General features: G+C 38.6%; 1 protein-coding gene across 1 annotated transcript; it reads right to left on the bottom strand.

Moving 5' to 3' along the window:
- Positions 1 to 627: 627 nt before the first annotated feature.
- LOC135079803 (nose resistant to fluoxetine protein 6-like) lies at positions 628 to 26,630 on the bottom strand. Its single transcript, XM_063974411.1, has 14 exons — positions 26,357 to 26,630; positions 19,416 to 19,555; positions 13,179 to 13,364; positions 12,181 to 12,319; positions 8,548 to 8,656; positions 8,067 to 8,151; positions 7,550 to 7,716; positions 7,164 to 7,242; positions 6,740 to 6,843; positions 5,636 to 5,809; positions 4,746 to 4,896; positions 3,695 to 3,884; positions 2,981 to 3,123; positions 628 to 2,604 (listed from the first exon to the last, which is right to left on the bottom strand). The coding sequence occupies exons 1-14, from the start codon at positions 26,442 to 26,444 to the stop codon at positions 2,209 to 2,211; spliced, it is 2,151 nt and encodes a 716-aa protein (XP_063830481.1). The 5' UTR covers positions 26,445 to 26,630; the 3' UTR covers positions 628 to 2,208.
- Between the last annotated feature and the right edge of the window lie 352 nt (positions 26,631 to 26,982).

The following is a 26,982-nucleotide window of genomic DNA, read 5'->3' as shown; positions in this document are numbered from 1 at the left end:
TCAAAAAGCAGTCAATAGGTAATGGGTGTTTACCAAAAATAAGTAGTAACATAGGTAAGTTCTTTTAGATGTAATTTTATAGCATAGCATTTAAGTTGGGTAGAGTGAATATTAAGCTCTTGGACCACAAAATATGACCAAACTGATAAAGTAGCTACGTCCAGAGCTATAGAGATTAAGAATATTTGTGATTTTTTTACAATTGCTACTATACTGACTGTAAAAAAACCCAGTTGGTTCTATTCTAAAGAACTAAAACAAAATGGAGACTTAAATACTACAACACTGTCTCTTATTTTCTAAGACTTGAAATTCATGATCGTGGTCCATACTTGCCTTTAAAATGTTATATTCAAAGCAACTTATGGTTATTTTTAGTGCCATAAAATGTCATGTCGTTATAATAAATTAGGGCTCTATTTAGGTTTCCGTCCCGATCTTGTTAATATTAAAGATATACATATTAAGTGTGCATGTGGCATAAAACTTAACGCCATGATGTGACTTATAGGTGCACGACAAATCATGAGTGATTACAGAATCTGTTGGATTGTATGTTTATTTCATTTAGCACGATTGTGATGGTTCTAAGATTACGATTTGTAATTTTGTTAAAATAAAATAAAATTAAAAACGTGAAAACAATTTATTATTACAGCCACCTTATTTATAACAACTAATAAAATTACATTCATTAAACGTACAAATGAAAACATTGATACATCACAAAATACTCACCACAGTTATACAATTATGCCTTGACTAGGTGCTTTAGAGTAAAGGATCTATACGATGCGGCAATTTTTTATGACATCACTCCTCAAAAGAGTTGGCAGAATTGGCAGAAATATGCGAAGTGCAGTTTCAATATTTTGAAAGTTGTGATATTTTGAATAAGGTCAACATTTGAGATCCGGGGGCTAGGAGGCCTTTCGATAGTTAAAGGGTTACGTTGTTTTTAGATCATTCTTCCGATTACGGTAGGGTGACAAGTAATCGGAAGAATGATATTTTATCTATGGAATTGCGTTTTGACAGTGTGTATCTCATATTTAGTAAATATGTGCTCGTTGTTATCATACTACAACCCGATCGAGCTAAGCGCACCTCGCTGGAATGCGACTCTCCCTCCCACTTACCCGCACACCTCCCTGCGTTCGCCCTATACCAGAGCGTCGATGTGACGTCACGGCTGCCAAGTGCGCAGTTAACTTGACCGGGTCGTACGTTTAACTTTAGACTAACGATTGAATTAATACGACAAGAATCAAAAGACCTGATATTGGAAATTTGGCATCTACTATCGGCAGAATGACATTAGGAATCGTCTGGCTTTGATATTCAATTTTCAACTGTATTACCTTGACAATCAGTTCAAAATTGATTACTAGAAAATTATTTGACAGACGATTTCTACTGTCGACAAATGCATTTGAATTACCCCGCTGGTTTTTACTACATATTGCAGTTATTCCCTAGTTTCGGCTCCTAATTCTAATATTCCGATTGGCATGTATAAAACATAAACCTAAATTAAATTAATGGCAACAATATTTTAGGCAAGTGCCTACAATCTAGTTCTAGATAATCACATTATTATTTAATATGGATTCGTTATGTAATACTTTCGCTGCGATACTTTCTAATAACGAAATACCTTCGCAGAACTCTATATCGAATCGATCTTGATAACAAAATGATTTCTACGTTGTCTAGATGTATAATAGTATTTATTAATTAGCTAACATTCTCATTTATACTTCCACCCATAGCTTAAACTATGAAATATTTGATCATACAGCCATTTTCTGGAATGCCTAACAGTAGTTTTATATTTATAGAGCCTTGTAGTACTTGCACGTATCATTACTACTGCTAAGTATACAAAAATCAGTATCGTTGACAAAACCCATGATAATATAGCTTTAGACGAAATGTTACATCCATTGCTATACAGGATGTTAGGTAAATGGATATATGAGCCGACACAAATCTGATTTTATAAATTTTATTTTGTATGAACATTTAAAAAATTAAAATGATGAAATCTTTCTGACTTCGCCATACCATTTATATGCATAAGTTAACATGGGCTAGCGTCGGCTAATATACCTACCCATTTACCTAACACCCTGTACATGTAACAAAATTTGTAATTATCTTTATTTTTCATGCCTTTGCAATTGCTACCTTTAATACTAGTAACATCTACGCATCTTTATCTTTAGCCGTTGTTACTTGTTCTTTCAAAGCGTGGCCATTCAGTGCTGACCCATTGAATGAAGTACCATTCAGCGTAGTTCCAGTTCCGTTAAGCGTAGTTCCATTGGCTGAAATTCCGTTAACTGCCGTTCCATTTGCCGTACCGTTCTTTACAACTGCATCTACTGTTCCATTTGAGACAGTACCGTTTCCTGCAATTCCATTTCCTGCAGCTCCATTTCCTACAGCTTCGTTTGCGTTGGCACCATTGACCGCGGCTTTCTGTCGTGGCTTCGAGGACAACAATATCCTCACCAACTGAGCGAACGGAGCCTCCACGAGCAGGTAGCATACCGTCGCCATTATGATCGTCAGGATTGTGACCCCGATGTAGTCGTGCGTCTGTGTTCAGCAACAGATATTATGTTAATATCAAATTATAAAGTACCTTTGTAAAAGTTGTGTTGTACACACGACAGCATATCAAGATAATCACTGCGTACAGACAACGGCACGGTCAACCCAAACACTGGCCCCCTTATAAAAAATAAAAGTAGGTACACCCTAGTTGGACTCTGGCTTAAATTGTCATTTAGTATGGAAATGTCATTTTAATCCAAGGTATAAGTGTAACTTTTTATTAATAATGGGGTATGGGTTAAACTTGTTGTATTAGGAGCGAGTTTTCTACAAAAATGTTAGTCCGATGTGTATCTGAGAGCTGCGGTCTGTACTATCTTCGTCAAGTTCCATGGCCGTGGTGGACTATAACACTTACCGTGTGGGAGTACGAGAGGTAGTTCAGAGTGGTCCTGGTGCCTCCAAGGAACCTCAGCACCATCACGTGGAAGGAGAAGATGCAGTAGCTTATGCGGGCCAGCGGCGTCCAGGGTCTCCACACCAGCGACTGTCGGTATATCCCTGGAAATTATAAATTGTCGTTATTTTATTGTGGTGGACAAAAATACCTTTCTGACAGTCGCTATAGTTCAAATAAGACTCTACTCATGGTAGTTCTTAGTAAATTCCCCAAATATGAAACAAATCCAATGAGTTAAAATGGCTATAATTGTAAAATCCTGGTAAAATCATATTACATTTTTTATGAGCAAAAATAAAAGAAAGTGTTATGAAAATTAATATTCAAATACCAAAAGCGCTCGGCTACGCTTGTTCTGTGCACTCACTATTTTATTTTATTTAATTTTATATTTTTTAAGGAATATTACATGCGGCCGCCCGCAACTACGTGCGTGTGGACCCGTTTTACCATTTTAGGGGTTGAATTTTGCAAAATCCCGTCTTGGTGAGCACCTACGTACTAAAAGGAACCCTCATGCAAAATTTGAGACATTAGCATTTGTAGTTTCTGAGATTTCGTGATGAATGAGTGAGTCAGTGACCTCTCGCTTTTATAAAGATATAACATTTGTTTTTGCAAATAGTAGTAGTACCTCGTAGTAAGCTATTATTTGTAATAATGTGGTCTTACTGTCAATCTTGAACATGGCGCCCAGCAGCGTCAGAGACACGCAGCCCACGAACATCGGCTTGACGATGGGCGCGAACAGCAGGCGCGCCCACACAGGCGCGCGCGGCCGGTTGCCGCAGTACAGCATGCCCGCCGACGTCGTCACCAGCAGCAGGAGAGGGAACAGCAGCAAGTAGAACTTGCGGTATCTCTGGAATGTATTTGGAACATTGAAACTGAGCCAACGTTACTTAAACGCGACATTGACTAAGGCCCGATACGACCAAACTTTTATCCGAGAATAACTCCTGCCCCCCTAGACAAAACGCACTTTTTGATCGAATCGAAAATCGAATCCGTCAAAACTCCATACAAAAAGGGGCTTTTCGACCACTTTTCGACTGGTTTGCAATTATAATTTGCACTTTGTCTAGACCCACTGGTATAACTGGCACATTGACAGTTTCAGTATGGGAAATAAGTCAAAATGTCGAATAACTGAAGATTTATTCTGAGATTAATATTTACTCTTGTTTGGTCGAATCCACCTAAGTAAGATACGCGACATTTGTTAAGTACAACCCAATCGAGATAACTGCACCTCGCTGGAATGCGACTCTCTCTCTCACTTACCCACACCTCCCGCTTTCGCCCCGCATCCGTGACGTCACATCAACGTTCTGGTACGAACCAGAACGTTGATGTGACGTCACGGATGCCAGGAGGTACGCAGTTAACTCGGCCGGGTTGTAGTGAGTACAACAAGATTACAAACTTGACAATCTGCTTGTGACCATACTGTAGCAATGCAGCCGAAACGTCAAGCTGCAAGTACTCATGTAGATATTACGTAATAAACTCACGTTAACAGCCATTGGCAATGGGTATTGCTCTCATTTGGCATGAACGATGCGAATATTTCGCAAGTAGTGCGACTAAAAGATCATGATCTTTATATATCTTTATAAATTATATTGTGACATTCTATCGCAAGTTGATTGATGCTGTAAATATTTGATAAATATTTGATGCTGTAGTAATGATCCAATATAATAAAGCGTTGAAAGCATACCGACAAATCCTTTGAGAAGATGTTCTTCTTCTGCCAGTCGTAGACCAGGTAGCCGAGAGCCATGCCCGTGACGAAAGTGGGCATGTTGCCGTGCGTGCGCTTGTAGATGTAGTTGAACGTCGGGTTCGAGATGAAGAACGAAGTCATCGTGCTGCGGAGAAGAGACATGGTAATGACGTAGTAAGGTTAAACTCTTTGACCATGAGAGTTTAGAAAGATAGAGCGCTTTAGTGATTTCGTCACCATCATTAACCATAGTAGAGCAAAGTACCTGCTTAAGTGATTTCAGTATCATCAACTACTTATAGCCTATTGCTGGACATCGACCGTAGAACGCCATGGGGAACAGTAGAATGGGATTTGCTAAGGCTGCAAGCTGATGGAATTAGCTTTTCCAGGATGTGCTTACAAAAACATAACCCTCCTTCTGGCGCACTCGGGTGATATATTGTCTAATTATCTAAAAGATTCAGAAACACAGAAGCAGATTCAAATACCTATGATAATGCGCATTTAAAAATGTGACCTCAGTGCTTGAGAGGATTCCGGTTGAAGCTAGCTTCCACCCTCGACCTGTGGCCTAATTCACGTATTTTGACAGTCAAGATCTCGCTGACGTTCAGAAGTCGTTCCATTGAAAAACAGTTCTAAATCCGTATTCACAAGGGTATGTCATTGTTGATAGAACGATTACTCGATAAGATCGCAACTGAGCGATTTGTTGTCATTGAAGTTTTGTTACGCGAATAAGGCTACTGATCGTTACTTTCGATCAGGTGAGATGCAGGCAAAAAGCTTCCTGGGTGTGGTTAAAAAACAAGCTACAACGGTCTTAGAAGTGAGATAGCTATAGCTGGAAGAGAAAAAAGAAGAAAAGTTTAGTGACTCACGAGGGGTTGGCGAGTAGTGTGGCGTCCAGGTCCATGGTGTAGATGTGGTAGGCCGGCCAGAGCGTGCCGATGACGTAGAGCGCACCCATGACCCACCAGCGCACCCTAGTGCTGGGTGACAGCAGAATCACAGCCATGCCGATGATGTGCAGGTGCATGTCGCACGCCAGGTACCTAAAATAAATTATTCTACTTAGTTTCAAAATTATGCTCGGTGACGATAGAATTTCAAGTTTTCCCATATAACTATAAGAAATTAGTACCATTAGTTTTCCGCAACATGGCGAGGGTTTTTATGTTCCTGGTCGGGCTATAAATAAAATGTTTAAATACCTAAATAAATCCTTTTCGGTATAAGTACACAAATCTCTCTAATCTGTGAGTGGGCCAGAATTTAATTTTGGAACACGAAAAATGGAAGTTACGTTTTAAGTAAATATCCAACCGTTTTTCTCTACCTCAGTTCTTTCGTGCCGCGATCATGGTGCATGCGACTGCGCCGAAATATCGGAATCTCGTCAAAAAAAGTATAATGGTAGAAATCCCGTGATTATTTACCTAGTTCAGTTTGTAAGTGTTAGTGACCATGAAATTTTAAAAATGGGAATTATCGTTTCAGTTTTTATAGCGGTCGCTGTTTTGATCTAAGGAGTTCATTTTTTTTCGGGGTGAGTAGGTAGGTACTAAATATTAAGTACAATGTGGTACAAGTGGTTTATAGATATTATCATGCTTAGGTGTAATTAAAACCGTGAAAGTGTAGTGAATAGTGCTAATATTATGTGTATTGAAGACAGTGTACAGCCCAGGCCCTGGACATCATCCCGAGATCATTAACGAGGTAGGTTACTTTGATTATCAATTTATTTTACTATTTCTCTTTTATAACTTGTTTTTCATCTGATTCTGTGTACGTTTTTCACCTCGTAGATGTTACTTGTGACGTTACTATGATCAAATACGCACCTTCACAGCTTGTGTAGGTACCTACCATACTTTGTGATTTTAATTTTGCGCGAACTATTATGTACTTATTTGCAAAATAGGCAACAGTTAGTACAATCATAGTATGATAAATATGATAATAAACAATGAATCTCTTACCATGTCTGGAGAATGCACTGCGAGTGGTCGATGTAGTTGTTCAAGTAGAACAAGTTGTAGAACCAGTAGTTGCGGCAGTCTCGCACCTCCCATCCTATGATCTCCTACAATTCAATAAATAAATTGAATTAAATAATATTCACGGTCCCCACACGAATCATTACCTTTTTGACGAGGATAATTTAAGATTTTCTGAAAAAACTTTGTAAGTCTTTTGTCATTTTAATGTTCCGGACTCCACGCGGACGCTTCTTTTCGTTTGTTTCTAGTTTCTTCGCGGTCATCAATTTTTTTTTGGGTAAATCTGCATATTACCATATACTTACCATTAGTTTTCCAACCGGATAAGGTTTGGGCCTTAGTAGCTATTCCTACCTACTCATATGGCATGGTTTTCGTAAAAAGTAAACAGCACAAATACTACCTCCCAAAATGGTCCTTGTGTGGTGTGCCTCATCAAAGTGGCGGTGAGCAAGAGCGCCATGATGCATATTGGTGTCACTCTGTGAAGTAAATAATACAACTGTGATTTGCTGCTCATAAGTATAAATAAAAAATAAAAACCCTAAAAAAAAACTTTCGGTATGCATGGTGTAGTGTGTGATGGATCATTGTTCGAACTATAATATTTAAAAGCTTCCCTACAGTAATTTAAATCCATAATAATTGTCACTCGAGAAGGTACGTAGAAATTTTTAATGTTGGATAGTCATAATTGGCCTACAAAATGTCATAAAACACATGGTTCAAATTGATATTGTGCTGTGTACTATCCTTAAATAAATAAATTTAAAAAAACCCATGTGTTACCTCAAAAATCTGTTCAAGATGGCCCTCGGGAGAAGTTTCCATGTGAACTTGGTCTTCTCGGCTATCAGCTGGAAGTTGTAGGCGAGCAGGAAGCCGGAGATGAGGAAGAAGGTCAGCGTGATGAGGTGGCCTTGCAGCAGGATGTGCATCGGAGGGTAGTCGTAGGCCTACGGTTCACATAAAACGATTGGTTTCTTATACAATTGATTCTGATTTTGCGTATGTAGGCCATTTTAAGAACTTGGCTTACACTGCCTATTGACTACCATTACTTCTTATGTTTGTCGTCCGTTTGCAGAACAGCACACTTAAAATTTTATTATAACTGCGTTGGAATAAAAATGTCAATCAATTAGGTACCAACAGTGTGAAGCCTCACAAACGCACGACAAACGTCCTTCTCAAAACGTCTAATTTTAAAGAGCCCTAGACGCTACTTATGTCCATTTAATTTGCTATTGAATACGTTTTCCCTTAAACCTGAAAGAGGAAGGTAGTAAACGTTTACTTCTCTTACTTTTTCTACCCACACGGGGTTTTCGGATGCGATCAGAAGCGGGACGGGCGTGTGGCCCAATATCACTAGAATTGCAGTGATCACCCTGTAAATAAAGAGGTTTATAAGTAGGCTGATCTTTATTATGTATTATTATTTCTTTAAACACTACTTGATAATCAGCCTCCCCAATCCGTCTGGCCAGCGTGGGGAGTGTATGCCAAATCCTCCATTTGCCTCTGGTAAAGTAGAGGGTCGTGCTCCTGCAGTGGCAGTGGAGACTAATAACTGATTGACAATATTAATAATATCAACTTAATAATATTTCATTACTCGGCCAAAAGTTTCCATACAGGTTAGTGATACTAAAATTACGGTTGTTTACGTGAATGTATAATTCCAGTGTGTGAAGATAGCTTCTTACTGCAAATATTTTGGCGAGAGTCTGTTCTGCCCCGCTCTTATTGCGCAGAATCATATTAATTCTGATATAGATAAATACCTGATTCCATGCAGAGGTTTTAACAGCTCCACGTGGGGGTCCGAGGGGCCGTCCGACATCAGCTGCTTCCAGTTCCCGGGGATTGAGAACGCCAGCAACATAGGGTTTCCTGGAATTTATAATTAATTTCATTATTGTTAATTAGGTCCCAACATAGTTCATAACATTTCTCCACTAATATGTTCGGGCTTCGTGAGGTCCCTTAACCGAGGACACGGTGAGATATACCTATCAAGTTTTTCGTGTTACGTTATCACAATATTCTGCTGTCAATTTAATAATCTGATGGGCGTCTGACGGCGGTAGCCTATTCGTAATTCCGTGTTTCAAAATACAGTAAATACACACAAAACATGGTCTAGGGATATTTCAATTAAACCTAAATAACTAAAATTCTATTAACTTTTTGTTAAGACACCTGAACATTAAAATAAACCTTGTTTAATAGCCTATCTAATCTGATAATAAACTTTTAGATAAAGTCAAAAATTTGTCAAACTTCATACAAAGAGCACCGGTTATTTTTTCGATTAAAATAAGGTAGAGCAACTTAGTCTAAAGTACGGCCAACGAGAAGCGATACAAAAGGTCGATTCGACTTTCGAATTGACTATCTATTCTGTCTCTTCCCATCTTGTGTATTTGTCGTAATGTCTCGTTCTCCCGCCAAAATATATGTCAAAGTCAAACCCTTAGGCTGGGTTGCACCATCTTAAGTGGTAATCCATACAAAAAGCACCGGTTATCGTCATAGTTACCGTTAAAGATAGGTGGTGCGACCCACCCCTACTATTCCAAATAACAATGATATTGTTTACATTTGGTGTCGCTTCTCGTTGGCCGTACTTAGGTCCTACTTTAGGTATTCTGCAAGTAAAAATTTATCGCCAGGCACTGCCGGATCTGTCGATAAACTTTTACCTTTCCAAAAATAATGTAAGTAAAACCAACCCCGTTAATGAGTTAGAGTCACAAATTATTAAGACTGCTTTAAACAAATCGACAAACACTCTCTACTTATTTATCGGAAAAAATTTTTGTTCACCGCCTTCTAAGTGGCTACAGCGCCATCTTTCGATTGTTTCAGGTACTTAATTTCATGTGGAAAAGTGTTCTGCTTTTATTTGTGAATTATGTGATTCTCTCTACAATAATTGTCTTAACTTATATTATGTGATTTAAATAAATTAAAATTTTTCATAATGAACTAAATAGTCTGTTTTCCAGCTAATGCACGACAATGTTCACATACGGCGCGTATCGTTACAAGTTGGTTATAACGGCATGATATCCAAGCTTTAGACTGGCCTGCACAATCCCCTGACTTAAATCCTATTGAGCATGCCTGGGATATGCTTCAGAGAAGAGCTCTTAGGAATTTCCCTGATGATATTGTGCATGAAAACCAGCTTTTCTTGCATCTTAGCAGGACTTGGGACAGTATTCCACAACAGGATATTGACACCCTTATTTTGAGTATGCAGAACCGCTGCAGATGTGTCAGGAGAGTCTTAGGTGGATCCAGGGATTATTATTATTTCAAAAATTAAAAATAAAATAGTTGTTTTGTTTTTAGGTTTTGATGTTTCAAAAATAAAGTTAAGTTTTTTTTTAATTTAACACTATCTAAAAGTTTATTATCAGATTAGATAGGCTATTAAACAAGGTTTATTTTAATGTTGAACGATGGTGGCGTCCCCCTATCAAAGAGTTTGGTGGGACAGTTCAGTTTTGGTCATCTATAATACCCACCTGGAAATGGAATCTAGAGCCTTGTGAGTCGTGAGAGTCATAAATCTACGGGTACGGAAAACATACCTATAATTTGAATTAAGTGTACCTACTTCATATTGCTTTACTACTCTTTACTACTAGTTTGGATTCATGGTCAAAGCTGGGTTTAATGTAATAAATAAAATGACGACATTGAAGTTGTTATTTTACCAAAAAAAATTAAGAACCGGTTCTAAAATAATTATTAAGATATTGACATGAAATAGAACATAATAAATATTTTTTGTGTCTAGTAGTAATCAATATTAATGGTTAGTAAACAAAAACAATCTTAACATAATTGCAAAAAAATACAGGGTGTCCCAGAATGGGTGAATCAAACTGATAGGGGAGGTAGCTCTAGTAATGTATAGTACATTAGTATCAGTGAATATACAAAATATGAACAAAAATAAAGCTCATAAGGAAACAAAAAAATTTTTTTTGAAAAAGTGAAAATAAATCAGCTTTGCCTAAGTATCTGGCTATAATTGCTGCGTTTGGAGTTTATTTGTACTTTTTTCTTACTAATATTAACTGTAAGTGATAGCTTCGTTAATCTGTAAACAAACTTTTGAAAATAATGACTACATTTCGAGTTTAGGACTTTATTTAAAAAAAAATTCCGAACTCAATAATTTTTTTTCACATTTTTTTGGGATAGTACATTAGTAAAGCTACCTCCCCTATCAGTTTGATTCACCCATTCTGGGACACCCTGTATAGTAGAACCGGCGTGACGACAAACGACAAAATGACGACATTATACCTATATTTAGTGGTTTTCAGTAACTAATAATATCAGTGAAATTAAAGTAGTGAATGCGTAGCTAGCCGAACCTCATGTTTGGAATACTATGGCAACTTTGTTCGTTTTCAACCTAATGTCGTCCACTCCTGGACAAAGGCCCCCACGAATTTCGACAATGACCGTTCCTGCGCTACCCTGGATGTGGACAAAGTGGTACTCGTTTGCATGGCTACATATCACCTGATGGATGGTGGGTAATGTGATTCAGTCGATGGAAGCGAGCTTCACCCGGAATCCTAAACGGAAGGACTGACTATCTTACCTCCATCTTCCGAAACACAACAATGCTTTTAGTGTTGAAATTGTTGTTATGACGACAGACTTGGATATTGGAAGACGATGTAAGCTATTTTGCGACAAAATGGCCGGCTGTGTAGCCTCCCCAACCCGTCTGGCCAACGTGGGGAGTGTAGACCACATCCTCCATTTGCCTTCGTTAAATTGAAAAGGGTCGTGTTCCTGCAATAGAGACTAAATGATCCGAGGGCGTAGTGTGAGTTTACGTCAAACGCATTCGACATCGACTGCGTTTAAAAAATATATGTAGTTTTTCTTCTTCTTCCTCGGTCCCTCACTGATGAGGATCGAGACCACAGATAGTGTTCCTCCACAGACTGCGGTCATAAGCTGTGTGGACCGCAGGATGCGAACTCCCGCCCACCGTCTTCCTCACCGCGTCCGACCATCTCGTCGGTGCCCTACCCCGAGCGCGTCTGCCTTCCATTTGTCCCAAGATAATTTGTATCTCCAGAAAATATAGGCGCTATACAATCCGTCATACATTTAGGCGATTATCACACTGCGCCGCGCTCCGCCGCGGTACGCGGGACGACAGATTTAATCATTGTATGCAAGTACCTCAGTTTGTATAGAAAACACGCGCGGCACAACACACTGACAACGCGTCTGCGCGCGGGATTTTTTATATGATGTCACGTGGACCGCAGCGGAGCGCGGCGCAGTGTGTCGACATCGAATGCGTTTGAAGTAAACACACTACGCCCCCTGCTGAGGAGGAGGAGGTGTATCCTGGTGTGCTGTGAACGTACCTGGCTTCGTCTCGTCCCTGCTTGAGTCGTAGACGGTGCCCAGCACGTTGGCCGCCACGATGGCCAGCAGCAGCAGCACCACCAGCCGGTCCAGCCAGTCCACCGAGTACTTGCTCTTGTGCTCGAAGTAGCAGTTCAGCTGTTTTAAACGCAATGTTATAGATCGTTTCATCCACGAAGACGCGCCCCACCATTCTTCCGCGAATGTTTGTTATACACGCTAAATTATCAATGAGTGCATACGCACACTACAATAATGACGCTCGAATTGCTCGGATCAAACTCCCGGCACCCCGCTTCCCTCGACCAAAAATTGGTGGGGGCGCGTCTTCGTTGATGAAACGATCTTATATTGACAAAGTAATGCTCCACTTACGAAGCGAAGATTTACTGTTTTTGTTTGGGAGGTCACAGTATGATGAACCGACGATCTCATTACGATGGCTGACACTAAAATTCAGCATATTTTAGACCAATAATTGGGTACATTTAGTACTAAGTGCATAGATACTTATATTAATTAAATACTGATGGATAATTAAATTATGCATATTGATTTTACTACCGCGACCGTCACAATGCAAAAGGCAAATTAAGTTTTTGCAAAACGCTAGAAAATTAAGACTGAATATTTTTTGCTCTAGAACGTCTTTCTATGCAAATATGACATTTCATAATACATATGTGTAAGATTTGGCCTTTGAGCTTACTTTTTTGATCTCGATAGAAAAAAAAATTACAAAGTTGAACATATTTTTTGGTGATGTGACGTTTAAAATACAATTATAAAATCTTTAGATAATGCAAATCAGCTATTACGCGAGTATACCGTACATCCCGGTCGAGTTAAATTCGCACCTGGCGGCCGTGACGTCACATCGACGTTCTGGTACGAACGGGGCGAACGGCAAATGTGCGAATCTGTGCGAGGGAGTCGCAGTCAACAAGATGCGCAGTTGTAAGATGTCGATAGTCAGATAAGCATGATTTTGACTCACCTCCGTGACCCTAGCCTTAAGGCCATACTCGGCAGCCAGGGTGTGGTTGAGGCAGGCCTCCGTGGCCACTCTGAGGTCGTCTTCGCTCTCGCTGCCGTTGTAGAACTGGCGACAGGTCTGGGTCAGGCACAGACCGTACTTTAGCTTCGTGTAGTTGTAGTGCGTGGTGACGTGCGCCGAGTACGCCTGGAAAGGGAAACAAATAATAAGGGCCGGTTTTCACCAATGCGGAGCGGAGCGTAGAAATGTTTTAAGAGTGAATACTGATTAGTTAAATCAGTATTCACTCTATCGCTGACACAGCCCAAGGGATTAGCAAGCTGAAGTGGCTCAGCTCAGCTCAGCTTCAGCTTGCTAATATACGGCATATAAAGCCTGGTCCGTGAGCACGTAGAATCCCGTCCAATGACCCCACGCTACCCATCCCTATCGCTCGCGCGTAATTATGTTGCTGTCGCGACTGTGCGACGGGCGCCCGCAGTGAGTGTGCGAGCGGCGGGCATATAGTACGCAGAACTGACGGCCGATGGGGCAAGGTTCTGGAGTGGAGGCCATGTACCGGAAAGCGCAGCGTAGGACGTCCACCCACAAGGTGGACCGACGACCTCATAAAGGTAGCGGGAAGGCGCTGGATGCAGGCCGCCACCAACCGACCACTGTGAAAATCATTGGTGGAGGCCTATGTTCAGCTGTGGACGTCCTATGGCTGAAATGATGATGATGATGATGATCTATCATTTTCATTAAATTTGAATGACATCTGATTGGTTGTTCAAAACTTATCTTCGCTCCGCTCCGCCTTTGTGGAATCGGGGCCTAATGTTACAGTAGTCTTCTAGTTCCTAAACGTCATATAAAAAGTTTTTTTTATCATTTTCTAGTTTAGTTAGCTATGTATGACAAAAACTGACTGACTTTTTTGGATTGACTAATGATAGTGTAAATTGGTAGTCAAATGCTACTTCACAGTTTTTCATAATCATAATTGCTTCATTTTGTAAGGTCATAAGCTATAACTGAACTTGGAACAACTACAATATTTATTCCCGAGCCCTGTATAGATCTGGGGCGTTGTGTTCTGGGTGTGGGGCTTTGGAAGAGAAGCGCCACTTCTTCGACGAAAACATGTACGTACATCAAAATCAAAATCAAAATTTTCTTTATTTGTTTAGACTAATTAAATTAGTTCTTGCAAATCGTCAAATGATCGTCATTCAGAAGCAAGTTACTTACCACGCGCTCCCGTTGATAGAAGGTGGCCTTTAAGACGCCCATCTAGCACGAGACCGCGTGGCAGTTTTGAATATATTTATTTAGTGCCGTGCTAATTTCTAGGTTAATTGTTGCGTTTTGATACATAATATTTTATGCCAGGTATATCTTTCCTTGACCAGTCCCCGAAGGCAGCGCCTGTTCACAGACATGAAGTGTGAACCAGCCATCGCTTCACTCGACCATATTATAGGGAATGTAACGACCCGCCTCACACGCCACTACCCCAGAGACATTTTAGTGAGCATGACAAGTCTAAGATATCCTTCTGGCTAAGTGCCAGATATAAAACTATTTAGGAGACAAGGCAAGAAAACTCTAGAGAGAAAAGCAAGGCACCATAACAAAACCGTGTGGTAGTTTTAAATAAATTGTATATATTTATATTATAGCAACATTTCAAACACATACTTATAGCAACATTTCAAAATCAGTCACAAGATAGGTACCTAATATATTTAATAAGGTCAGAAGAAGGGCATCGGCAAAATTACCTAAGCGGCGTTGCAGCAGGGGACCAAAAAGGTCCCCGTATTAACTTGTGACATGTACATGCCACATGTCAATGGTGAGGTATTGGTGGTTATAGGTAACTACGAGTATTTGAGAAGCACAATAGGAAAAGGAATGCATTAGGCAAATATAATTATCTGCGTAGATCGAGAGCCGTTATGGTCATATTTGTTATGGGTCAGTTTCACGCTCTAGCTAACAAGCAACCAGTTTTAGGGTATTTCCATGTATTCTATGACTATTCGGTAATTTATTAGTGGTGACAGTGATTATTAAACTCGTAGCTCGTAGACATGCGTTCAAGTAGAGTTTCGACTTTAGTGCGCAATAAAAGTATGAAAGTAGTTCGTTTATCAAGATGAATGAAGATTTTACTACATTAAGCTCTCGCACTCACATAAAGGCATGTAGATTTCAACCTTTTGTACCCTTTGCACCACCGGCCTGCACCACTGGTGGTGCAAAGGGTATTTTTAAATCCCTTTTACACCACCAATAGTGCCGCGCTACCATATTAACTGTAAAACGATATCTATAAATCTATATAATATTAATATTATAAAGAGGAAAGATTTGATTGTTTGTTTGTACTGAATAGGCTCCGAAACTACTGGACAAGCATTCATACCTACATACAACGAATAATTAGTACCAGGTAAAGTACCAGGGCAACATTTTTTTTTTATGCATAACAAGGCAGGTATTTGACATAATCATAAAGGATTTATATAAAATTCTTCTTGGTTGACCCGAGAAATAAACATGTATCATAAAATAGCTCCTTTATGTTATGTTGCCCTGGTACTATTATTTATTCGTTGTATGTAGGCCCAGGGTATCGTGGTGGGTCTGAAGTGAAATGTTTATAGGCACGTGTTAAGTTTTTCATATTATTTTATTCTTAAGTCATTCAAGTATTTGTGTCTTGTAGTCATCATCTCATGTGAGGAAGTGAGGATGAAAGGTAAACAACTCCTAAACGCTGTTCCATGCATACAGCCAAGCCTCACACATCATGTTATTAGGCTACACACAAATATAAAAAAACAAAACTGCTGAACATGACGCTTCAATTTCCCGCCAAGAATTCCCCTCGAAGTGTCAATGCGTTTATTGCACTGCAATAAATAAATTAAAACTTTTAGGTAGGTTTTGATTTATTTATAACAATTAAATTATTAAGTATTTTACAGTCTACTACTAGTTTTACCGTCGATGGTAGGACAGCACTATTTGTTGGTGGTGCAAGAGGGATTTAAAAATACCCTTTGCACCACCAGTGGTGCAGGCCGGTGGTGCAAAGGGTACAAAAGGGATTTCCCTTTAACAACAATAAATAAAAAAAACATAACACACTCTATCATGGCACAACAATCTATCAAAATATGTAAAAAAAATTCATGTGCATACATGTAAAAAACATTATTTGTCCTGATGGTCATTTAACACTCAATCATTTAGAAGGGTAATTCACCTTTTTATTATATGATAAATGTCAAATAAGCGCTTTAATGGGTGTTTTTTGATCATATGACGTGAGCAGGGTAGAATTAACAACTTTGTGAAGGCTACCGAAATTAATCACCATTTTAATTAGCTAAGCAAGCACAAAAGATGGTATAAACATAGAGCCATACTACGAGTCTGTAAAAACAACAACATTAAAAAAATGCTACAATGTAGATACCATGTACGTTTACAGTCGGTACTTACGCGGATTCTCAATAAATTATAAGAAAATAAATTAAAATATCTATTTTTTTCCAGAAAAATATTGTTGTACATATGCCGTGACCCTTCTAAAGTAACATGGATGTTGTCGTGTCTTCTCTGAAACAGACAAGCGCGAATATGGAAATATTAACAAGGGTTCAAAGTATACGTTTGGTTGCTCCGGAACTGCGTCATTTCGTAGTAAAGTCATAAAATAAAATAAATAAATAAATATCCTTGGACATTTAACACTGCGCCGCTAGCCCCAAACTAAGCAAAGCTTGTACTATGGGTACTAAACAACGGATATAAACATACTTAAAATACTTTTTTTTTGTAAATACATACTTAATATACATAGAAAACACCCAGACCCGTCACAGAAATCAAAATTCATCATTTCAATTTCTGCCCGGCCGGGAATCGAACCCGGGACCTCTCGGCATAGTAGTCCGTTCTGAACCACTACACCAAACGGCCGACTTATTTTATTAATAAAGGTACACCAACTGCAATACACAACAAAACAACGACAAAATTATAAACAACAATACAATAATACTTAGTTTGTTTACTCTTCAAAAAGATACTGATGTTTTTCGTAAACTATGTTTGCTAATGCCTGTTTTCACCACCAATCCCTAATTTTTAAGTGACCCCTATGGTAACACATATCAGGAATTTTGTTTTCATAGGGGTTACTTAAATATTAGGGATTGATGGAGAAAACGGGCATAAATCTCTGGAACTTTTGAGACTAATCCCCTAAATTCCAAAAAATCATCATCTCTATAAAAAAAACCGCAGGAAATGCTAGTAAAACCATAGAATAAACTATTCAAATAACTTTGTTTAACCACAGATAAAGGTCCAAAAGTCAACTGCAATAAAGTTCAACTGCATGCCCACACCAATACACGTGGCATATATTGATCATTTACTGTGCTTCGTTAAACATACTAGGATAATTAGTTATGTCCTATTCGCGCTATAAAATAAGACTGGTTTCTAATCCATTTATTGTTATTTTGTATTTGTTTTTTTCACCTCAACTTTTATACCAGTGCGTGTACGGGACTATTCCAACATCTTATTCCGACCAATGTAACTCCAGTGTATCCAGAACTTTAGCTTGTCCACCTTATACCAATGAAAGTTAAACCACAGGCTAAACTATCATTTACATGTGATTTCGTCTCTGATCGGAAGTAAATAAGAGACAGCCGAAGCTACGGTCAAATTCCCTCTTATGTACAGCAGATGAAAAAAAAAATTAATAAAGATACAAAGGGAAGGGCTTGACGCAGGCCGCTACCAATCGATCAACATGGAAAGCATTGGGGGAGGCCTATGCTCAGCAGTGGACGTCCTATAGCTAAAATGATGATGATGAAAGATACAAAAAACATCTTCAAAGGATATTCCATAGACTCTACAGTGTAAACATTAATTAATGGGCACATAACACGTGACTACTAATTGGCGGTAATATTTTTCGCAAAATTGTTTACAGGCAGGACAGTATTTCCGTATTGCTACAAGATTGGTGTAATAAATAGTAGAACTTGACATAGGCTGGAGTGAGTAGTAAATAAAAAATCCCATGAGACTCAATAACATAGCGTAGCACTGTTTATGACTCTACTAAGTAGAGGAACAGTCACAAAAAGTTGATAGAAAATTTAAATTCAAAATAAACTATTATGTGTTATAGACGTCTCTAGTGCTGATTACCAATAGGTGATACAACCTAAAGCTAGCTACTATTTAATTCAGCAAAATCAATAACAAATTCAAGTCATATACGCATCAAAGAGGTATAAAAAGTCAGAGTTACAAGAGGCGGGTCAAGTCTCCAAAACCGGTCAATGACGTCAAAATTGACGTAGTTTGGCTACGAGGATATTGTAGTGATGTCTGTTCTACATCGTTAGTATAATTTATTGTGATGTTTTGCAATCGTAGGCCTTGACTTTAGTTGTTTTGATTTATTCATTAAATTATCACTAGAGCCATGTTAATGAGCAACCATCAAATCTTAACTTTACCAGTTTACCTTTTAAAAAGGTTAATTTTATTTTTTTCTAAGTCAACATTTGATGCTCCTTACACCACTATCATAACTATGCGCTTCTTTAAATTAGATCCAACGGCCAAATACAGCTTGCCCTAAATGCCCTACCACTAACTTTGGTGTAGCATGTCTGTTGGTGCTGAGAAGTGGGGCCTTAGGAGTTTAGTTTTTATGGAGCACAAAGCAGGTATATGACTGCAATCGCACATGCGATGTTAAGTGAGATGCAGTCTAGGATGGTAATACCTGCTCTGTAAGTGCCTATAAACTTTCGCCTTGAAGTGGCCCAGAAAAGAAAGAAGCAGAAGCAGGCAGAAATGCTTAGTGCGAGCTAGTAGAATATTGAAAATGTAGGGGTGGTAAGCTAACCTGCGTCTGGTTCGAAATAAAGAGCACCGAATCGCTAAAATCAAGTAGAGGCAGTGAGCGGGGCACATAGCTCACAGAGCTAATGGCCGCTGGGGCAGAAAAGTTCTCGAGTGGCGGGCGACCAAGGTCCGGAAGGTATAGTGTGGGCAGGCCCCCTACTAGATGGACCGATGATCTGGTGAAGGTCGCCGGAAGTGCCTGGATGCGGGCAGCGCAGGACCGGTTGTGGAAATTCTTGGGGGAGGCATTTGTCCAGCTGTGGACGTCATTCGGCTGAAACGAAAGTGTCTTCCTACCTTGATCATGTGGAGCAGTTCGCTGGGCCCGTCGGAGACCAGGTCGGCGTGCGCGGTGCAGAAGGTGCCTCTCGGCTGCTGCACGCAGTGGTCGAAGTGGTCCAGGTGGTTGGCGGGAGGCATGCGCGAGTACTCCTCCTCTGTGGAGGTTACACGTAACTTAGTACTACATAATATTGTGTATTCTAACAGTTCAGAGTATTTTCTAAAGCCACGACACGGGTCGAACTGGCTGACTTGTGAATCGGGGAACGCGGGTTCGGTCCCCGCCGTCGCTCCACTATTGTGGTGAGCTCACTACACAAGCATATATTTAACTTAGTTTAGTACGAGGGGCTAACGGGACTATTAGTAATTTGTGAAATAACAATCTTTATTTTCTGACAGTTGGGCCAACGGTGTCAGCGTTGCTTTCGATCCGAGGGTCGGTAGTTGGATCACCATTGTCTTTTGGACTATTGTTGTTGTGAAACCTAAACACAAAAATCCAATTACCTACTTATTTTTTTAAAGAATTAGCAATTAACCCCCTAAATATGCTTGTGTCCCGGGTGGATTCACCACGATAGCCGAGCGGCGGCAGCGGGGATCGAACCCGCGTTCCTCCGATCACGAGTCGACTAGTCCAACACCTTCACTGTTGGGTTATCGTCGCTTCATTTGTTAAATAATTAAGTAATATTATTTTCGTATGCCCTTATTTGCATTCGACACGGGACTATTCCCACCTCTCGTTCCTACCGCTGCAACTCCTGTGTAGCCAGGATCTACAGCTCGAGCGCCAATAAAAACCCAACCAGTGAAGGTCAATTTTCCCGAGGGAAAGTTAAACTGTCATTGGACCCGCAACGAAATTAATCAGAAAAACAAATGAGAAATTCGAAGTTAAGGTTCGACTTTCCTCCATTGCAAGCGGATGACAGGTGACAAACAAAGGTTTAGTAACCTTTATGAAAAGTTCGGACAATAAACATCTATCTTATCCTAGCTACCTGCCAATAATATTTTATTTTCTTGTAAACATGACTAATATTGGCAAGTCCTTTACGTAGCGGTCAAGCGGCTGCCACGCGCGGTGATTACGTTGACGCTTGTCTTTGACCTTCACCTGATATGACCGCATCACGACTGTTTGGCTAGAGCCCCATAAACCGCCTTCCCGTTGTCGCCAATGCCCTGGCTTAATTGCTTCTAGCTAAACTATTACACAAGGACAGTAGCTAGATAAATTGTGGTGTAATTTTATTAGTTTTGGTTGCATTTGTTTGATGAATATGGCTCAAGACTCCTCCGATATCAAGTTTTCTCGTAAATCGTATCACTTTTACTTTAGTTTTTAACTACTCAGCTTCATTTGCTTTTGCTCGTTTTATTCTTATTGTAAAAGCTCTGTATGTAGAGATAGAGATTCTAATGTTTTTTAAACAACCATCCGCACGAAAGGACCAACCAATTTCAATAAAAAATAAGAATACTTTAACTGTTGACGTCTTACAAAGTATGTAGAAAATAATGTGCAAATTTATTCAGTAACTACACTTGCGAGCAAAAGTATGGAATCACTTACATGAAGTTGTTTCCACGCGATCTTGTGTACTAACGAATTTGTTAGTAACAAAAAAAGTGGAGAGGTTGACATGAAAACACGGTCATCCTTCTGCGATGTGCACCGGCGCTTTCAAAACTTGGTCTCGGGATAAAGCCACCAGTCTCCCGAAAGCGTCTTAAAACTTTCGAAACCCAGGACTGGCTTATGAGGAGCTGACGTGCCACAGCCCGCTGGCTGAGCCCTTCTTGCAATAGTGCAATGATTTGTGCTGCTTCTGAAGGTGTAGAATCCCAGGTAAAGTGTCAAAAGAAGCGGAGATGTGTAATGGATCAACGTGTGAAATCAAAAATCCGAAAACACGTGCTTTTATATGGGCTAAATAGGCCGCAACTCGCGACTTATCAAACAGTTGATACATGTCTTTTTCGTTACTTTTCACATCAGCCAGGATATCTTTTTAAATACCGGTGTGATTTAAATGAATTTGGTATCAATTTAAAGTTAAAAGTTAAATCTTTAAAATGGTGCCACTTTTTTTGTTACCTACTAACAAATTCGTTAGTACACAAGATCGCGTGGAAACAACTTCATGTAAGTGATTCCATACTTTTGCTCGCGAGTGTATTAGAGGGACCGTGACTTTGTGACCATAAGTATTTTTGTTGCGACACCCGGCCTCATAAGTTCAGTAATTAGCACCTCTAAATGCTTTTGCCTAGCAGTTTTGTAAAAACATCAACTAAACTGTGCAGAGATTATAACAAATAAACGTATGTTGCTAATTACCTACTAAAGTAATAAAAGCTTAGTACCACAAGCTGAAGGTTTTTTAGCCATCTGCAAAGGTATTTTTAATGTGTTTTTGTGACTATTCATAAAATTATTATCATTTCGATAGTAAGTTCATTCAAGCCTACATTATCTAAAGCAATAATTTCACATCATCGGACTACCGATTCAAGAAGTGAACCCCCTTTTAACAAAATAAAAATAATTAGTAATATACCACATATTCTTAGGAAACTATTGTTTAAAAATCAATTCATTATTTTTTGACTATCAGGTTATCGACCCTCTCTAATTTATTTAGAAGGAGGAAGGGGGGCTAAAAAGGGGTTGGGGTAAAACATCGATACAGCGGCAAAAACTGTAAGATCTGCAGAATTAAATAGCAGTTGTTCTTGCGTGTGCGTAAGAAAGTGCGTTTTTAACTTAGATGGCACAAACGGTCACAAAGTTTAAATACTTACTGAAAAATTTGTGGCAAGAAAAACAAGATATTAAACGTCAAACCTAATGATGGCTCATTTTCATTATCTTGACACTTCATGTCTGAAGGGTCGCGAGCGTGTACAGTACACAATAGATTCTTACATTTACTTACCTACCTTATGAATAGTCACGTCTCACGTGCATACTCGTACATACGAAAAGTATCATATTGATGTAGGTATCATGTTCAACTAACATTAAATTTTTTAGTTATGTTTAAATCTTTTAACTCTATGACTAACTTTAAAATTGTAGCTAAATAGGACTCTGACTAATCAGGTATAAAATCATCATAGACATTTCCTTGTTAATAGAAAAATTGTTCAGTAACTAAGCTGTTGTTTAAAGGGTGGATTCGATCAAACAAGAGTAAATATTAATCTCAGAAACTAAATTGGTGTGCAAAAAAAAATACTTTGTATAATTTGATAAAAATGTAAAATAAAATTGAAGTAACAAGTTCAATTTCAGAATAAATCGCCAGTTTTGACATATTTCCCATACTGAAACTATCAATGTGTCAGTTATACCAGGAGTTATTCTCGGCTAAAAGTTTGGTCGAATCGGGCCTTATTTATGTAATAGTCACCAATACCAACGCGAATAACGTGTGTTTCTTGATTGAAATTCGACTTTTCTGCGTCTTACTGTAGACGTTACCATGACAAGCAAAAAAAGTACATTGTTAACCTCTGAAACGTTTGCTTGAATACTCTATCCGGCGCATTTGCATAAACATCAGGAGAATGAAAATTGTTGAAAAATATTATTCGTTTTTCAGTTATAAACACCTTGCATAATATTATGATACATAAAATATCAGCGGAATTGTGTAATTCCAAACTGTGTAAATTCTAGTTGATACTAAATATTTTTATCCAAAGATCCACTTGAGCATCGGCTCAGCTAATATTGAGCCGCTCATTAGCCTGAGAATCATCATCAACATCATCATCATCATTTCAGCCACAGGACACTGCTGAACATAGGCCTTCCCCAATGGTTTCCACATCGCACGGTTCCTGCTGCCTTTATCAAGTCGTTAGTCCACCTTGTGGATGGACGTCCACGCTGCATGCTCAAGTACAATGATGGCTTTTTAAGAATAATTAAGCTTTGAATTATAAGGCCCATCAAGTTTGATGCTAGTTAGGAAAATGATAAGAATAGACCGCTTCCCAAACAGTGAACAGTAGCTATGTAGTTAATTTATCGAACAAAAAGTGTGTGTTTGAGGTAAATAAAATTATATTAATCTCAATTAAGATTAATCGTATTGACAATAAATATTATCATTACGATGGCAGTATGGTATTGGACACAAGTGAATTGCCTTGTAACGAATATGACTGTATTTCGAATTAATTTAGCAAACGATTTGTTTGTTCCTACTTGTTTTTTTCGAGATTTAAGACTTGTGTAAATTTTACGTCGTAAAAATAATATTTTCAACATCCGTAAGTCACATTTATGCATGTTTTTATTTCACGATACATGTAGGTATTTGCGGAGTAACATAAAATTACAAGTTGACGTTCGTTTAACTATTAATTAACACCAAATAATCGGAATATTATCAAATAGAAGTTAACATGCACATGCCAAAAACCTTGTGCCATCTCCAAGGCCTCATAAAGAGTATTTTGTAGTTTTCGTGCTTACAGAGGTCGGGAAATTATTGAAACACGTTCGTAAATTATAACAACTGAAACATAGTTAAGCTTGATAATAGCTAATAAATAAGTTTTTATGGAAGAAAATATGAATAACTAAAAGAGATGCAAGCTTTTTAACAATTGAAGTACCTAATGCTATGACCCCTATTCCACACATTAAAATTATGGCTTAATTCACGGAAGTTCCTACAGTTCGTGGTTTATTAAAAACGTAGACAATTACAGGCTCAACGAACAAACGGACAGACAATATCATATTTATAGCTACACTAACTAAACTAAAAAATAATTTTAAATTTTCAACTGTGTGTTGATATCTAGGAGTTATTAGAACAAGGCTCGCTGATGCATAATTTACATAATACTATCAAATTTCAATAACAAAGTTGTGCAACACTGGTAACACTGACGCGGGAACGACATTAGTTACGAAAGTTGATCTTGAGTTGTATATAGTTTAATCAACTCAAACAAAACCAGTTTATTTTGTAAATAAAAACCACAATCTTTAAGAGCTTAGAAAGCACTTATTTAGCTCGTATAGCCCTAAGCTTTTTTTGTTTTTTCGACATGCACTTGGAACAAGAACTATTTACGATTAACGATTACTTTTAGTTGCACTGCCACTATGTTTTTTTTTAGTTGATTTACTTTGTATTTTTGGAAGCTTTTGGTAGTTTTTTTTATGTAGCAGGTTTTGGTAATTTGACTGCATTCTGGCCTACTAGTGCCATCTTTTTAATTAATTCCATAAGATTGTAAGGTTCCTCGTTGACCGTGTGTGTGATTATGTCGTTCGTTGTATAATGTATCAGGGTCATTGTATTAAATTAATGGTACTTCCACACGTGAGGAGATTGATCGTCGCAGGTTCAATTTTCATCTGCTACGATATGAAAGGTACGTAAAGGCGCTGGACGCAGGCCGCTTCCAACCGGGCAACATGGAAAGAATTGGGGAGGCCTATGTTCAGCAGTGGACGTCCTATGGCTGAGATGATGATGATGATGACGATATGAAAGCTGTGCAAGTATAATTCGTGATAATCGAGGTTGGTTAGCAATTGGGTCGTACCAAAGTTTGGCCCAAAGATCTTAGTGAACTCCTGCAATGTGTTATTGGTAGGCAGGAAATTACGTGTGTAGACACAGGTGTTAAGTCTTGAGTTTTATCAAAAAGAGTCAGACTTTATTTGCAGAAGTTCCCAATTAGAGCACACTAGTTAAAATCTCTTCGGATATTTAATTGTTTCCAGCGTGGCTAGGTCCAATTTCCTCCATCATCTGAAAAGCTACAAATGACTTTGAAAGAAGCTCGCTATTCCATTTCAGTTACGCTATGCTAGGCAATTATGCCGGTTTATAAAGCCCGATTTCAAAAATGGAATTCAGGAAATCTAAGCTTCACAGTTTAGCTAACTGCCGTAGGTAAAGTCGCGTATACTTATCTCGAATTTTTTAAAGACTCTACCATCGTAGAGTATAGCTTGTAGCTTACAAGCTTTAAAAAAGCTTCACATGTTTATAACTACAAAAGTCATCATTCCACTTTCAAACTTACAAAGCATCTGCACCAACCAAGAGGCTCAAGAATCAGTGAACTTTCCCAAAAGATGTTCCCTTGTGCTTTCAGCCTTAGGGTTGTATACATTTAAGTTTACTTAAGCTTTATGTATTTATACAAGCGTAAAATGGTAAATGAAATTATTTCTTAGTAAGTACAGACAACTTTCTTGCAACATATTATGAGTGCCTACGTCTGTAGATAGCAAACAGTCATTTTTCCTCGTAACTCTTTTACTAATGTCTACATTTGGCAATATCCTGAGATCATCTCGGCCAAGGCCTAGTTCTAGACTTGTCTAAATAGCAAGGTATGATTGTTTATTATTATCTGTATCTACTGCTATGCTCTTGCTACATAATATTAACCGGCTGCTGAACTGAAATTAATGATAGCAGTGACTATCATTTTTTACTGTTTTCAGCGTCGTATTTGTCATATTTATTTTTTCTCAAAGTAAAAGTTCGAAACCACCACTTCTATCATCCACCGACTACGTTAATTAGAAACTCTTTGTTTTTGCTATCGCAGAGAATAACTACTCATTAGTTGGACTTGATAGGGAGTTATTGAGGACTTAAGTACCTTACAGTCAAAAGCGATCTTTTTCTTTAAAATTAGTTGAGCTTTTTTCCAATTTGATCAAACGCATTCTTTGCTAGGTTACAATTAGTAGGCTACATCTAAAAAAGATAATTATCCTTATTCACAAAGTCAGTAGCTCTCTATTATTTGTTTTATTGCACCAAAATATTTACAATCGACGGACTTAGTGCCTGAAGGCAATCAATAGGCGTAGCCGAAATTATTACCGGCGCTTAAGGCTACTACGTGAGATGTAGGTAATATTAGTAACAGAATGAAATGTAATCCATACTTACTAGTTAATGTGTAGATCACATCTTCGGACGCAGTTTGGTGCGCGAGCGCCACCAAACAGACGAACAGTAACTTCATTTTATCACACATATTGTCTTCACTGAGTCCACGCACTTCAAATGCTTTGCTCTCTGATCATCTGAATAAAAACATATTTTTCAAGCTTATTTTGAGTTATGATTGTCGTTTGTCCATTCCTAAGAGCGCGAGTTGCGAGAACTAATCCGCCTGATACAGGTGTGTGCGTGTTGTGCGCGGGCGCCGAGCGTCACTATCCTCGCTCCACTGTGCGCTAGACTCGGGCGAGGGGTTATTTTAATCTAAACGTGACCTGACTTCATAGATCATTTTGGGTTCCGTGTCATTTTGAAAAATTCCCCCAAAGCACAATAAGATATCTGTTAAACATATTATTTTAAAAATGAATGCGTGGACTCAATTTGAAAATGCTAAGAAACAGCGAAAATATAGAAAGTTTATAGAACCGATTTTGGTAGAAGCTGAAATTGAAAAAATAAGAGTAAATTAGCCTGGAATGGAAAAAAGGGATTTAAAAATATCAAAGACGGTATGTTAATAATAGTAGTAATTAATAAAAGTACGATTATGACTGATTGATTTATGGTAC

Source organism: Ostrinia nubilalis, chromosome 17 (genome assembly GCF_963855985.1).
Source record: "Ostrinia nubilalis chromosome 17, ilOstNubi1.1, whole genome shotgun sequence".
NCBI classification, from domain to species: Eukaryota; Metazoa; Arthropoda; class Insecta; order Lepidoptera; family Crambidae; genus Ostrinia; species Ostrinia nubilalis.
The sequence above is the reverse complement of the archived record's forward strand: the minus strand, read 5'-3'. Positions and strand labels throughout refer to the sequence as shown.